The 1481-nt window shown below is 34.9% G+C and overlaps 1 protein-coding gene across 1 annotated transcript; it reads left to right on the forward strand.

Annotated features, from left to right (window-relative positions):
- Positions 1-331: 331 nt before the first annotated feature.
- LOC127137877 (uncharacterized) lies at positions 332-1243 on the forward strand. The gene is made up of 2 exons (XM_051064293.1): positions 332-563; positions 638-1243. Exon 2 carries the CDS (start codon positions 647-649, stop codon positions 1241-1243), a length of 597 nt encoding a protein of 198 aa, XP_050920250.1. The 5' UTR covers positions 332-563; positions 638-646.
- The last annotated feature ends 238 nt before the right edge of the window (positions 1244-1481 follow it).

Genomic DNA, 1481 nt, shown 5'->3' on the forward strand with positions numbered 1-1481 from the left:
TACTATAAGGTGAAAATCCCGTGTGTAGTTTGTTAGTTTAAGAGGGAAGCATATAAATAAATAATTAAAGATTTAGTATTGGAGTTTATGGGTAATGCTACTATTTCAAGTCTCAACTAAGAACAAAAATATATTATTTTATTCAATGATATAAAAAATACATTTAATTAGTTGATAGTTTCCATCAGGTGAAAATGCCGTGCTTGTAGTTTGTTAGTTTAGGAGGGAAACCTATTACATTATAAATTGATTGAAATGGATTGAAATTTTGTTTTCAACCCATTGAGTGAAAATGACGGTTAGAAAGATTTCAAAATTCTTCTTCATGAGTTCTACGCTTTTGATTTGGAATGGCATTATCGTGACCCTACTTTTAGGGGAATCGTCATTTCCACACCCTCTGGTTTTAATTTTGAAAGCTCTTATCCCTATAGGTCACGCATTTATACTCGTTTCGACTTTGTGTTTGATATGTGCATCGTCAAATGCTGGAGTGATGATACAGATCGCATTTTCAATGGCTTTCAATGGTGTATCCTCCTTCTTTTTGACAAGACGTGCAGGTAGAAACCTTGGTTTGACCACAATTCTGATATGGCTACTCCCTATACCTTTTGTGTTGTTTTTCAATATGCAGCATACCTGGATGCAACTCAGAAGTTTTGGTCTACGGTTACATCGAAGAATTAGATTTGTGTTTCGCTTTGAATGGGAAGATGAAGATGTTCCTGCTGCTGGTGGTGCACCTCCTCCTCCAGTTTCAGCGGCGGATTCTGCAGTGGCTGGTGGTGCACCTCCTCCTCCAGTTTCAGCGGCGGATTCTGCGGTGGCTGCCGCCACCTCCGCTCAAGAAGCTAATAATTATGTACAACAGGCCAATACAGCAAGAATCGAAGCTCAGGCACATGCAAATGTTGCCATGGAAGAAGCAGCTCGTGCAACAGATGCCAAAGAGAGAGCAAATGTTGAATGTGCAGCGGCCGCTGATCTTGGTGCTAGGGCTGCGGTGACAGAGGTTTTATTTACGTTTAGTCCTGATGATATTAGTACATGTTGCTTGCTTTCTATAGAATGGTTTCTTCTTACTTACCATTTCTATAGGATTAAATCTGATCTTTTGTTTGTATTTCTCCAAATAAATTGGTACTTCTTTTTTACCATTTCTTTTGGATTAAATATGATTGTGTGTATTTCTGCATTTGTTCTGCACAATAAACCTTATTACAGATCTAGTGAGAAATAAAGCTCATTCGTGATGGTTCACATTAGAACAATTGAGGCCACAAATACTATGCCAAAAACTGACTTCAAATCAAAGAAGAAACTGTGCCTGTCCTTTTTCTTATTACAATTCTTGCTATTGTTATTATTATTATTATTATTATTATTATTATTATTATTATTATTATTATTATTATTATTATTATTATTATTATTATTATTATTATTATTATTATTATTATTATTATTATTATTATTAT

The sequence above is a fragment of the Lathyrus oleraceus genome, chromosome 4, assembly GCF_024323335.1.
Source record: "Lathyrus oleraceus cultivar Zhongwan6 chromosome 4, CAAS_Psat_ZW6_1.0, whole genome shotgun sequence".
NCBI lineage: Eukaryota > Viridiplantae > Streptophyta > Magnoliopsida > Fabales > Fabaceae > Lathyrus > Lathyrus oleraceus.

Excerpts from the sequence above, each read along its gene's own strand:
- LOC127137877 (XM_051064293.1), top strand. The coding sequence starts at position 647 with ATGCAACTCAGAAGTTTTGGTCTACGGTTACATCGAAGAATTAGATTT.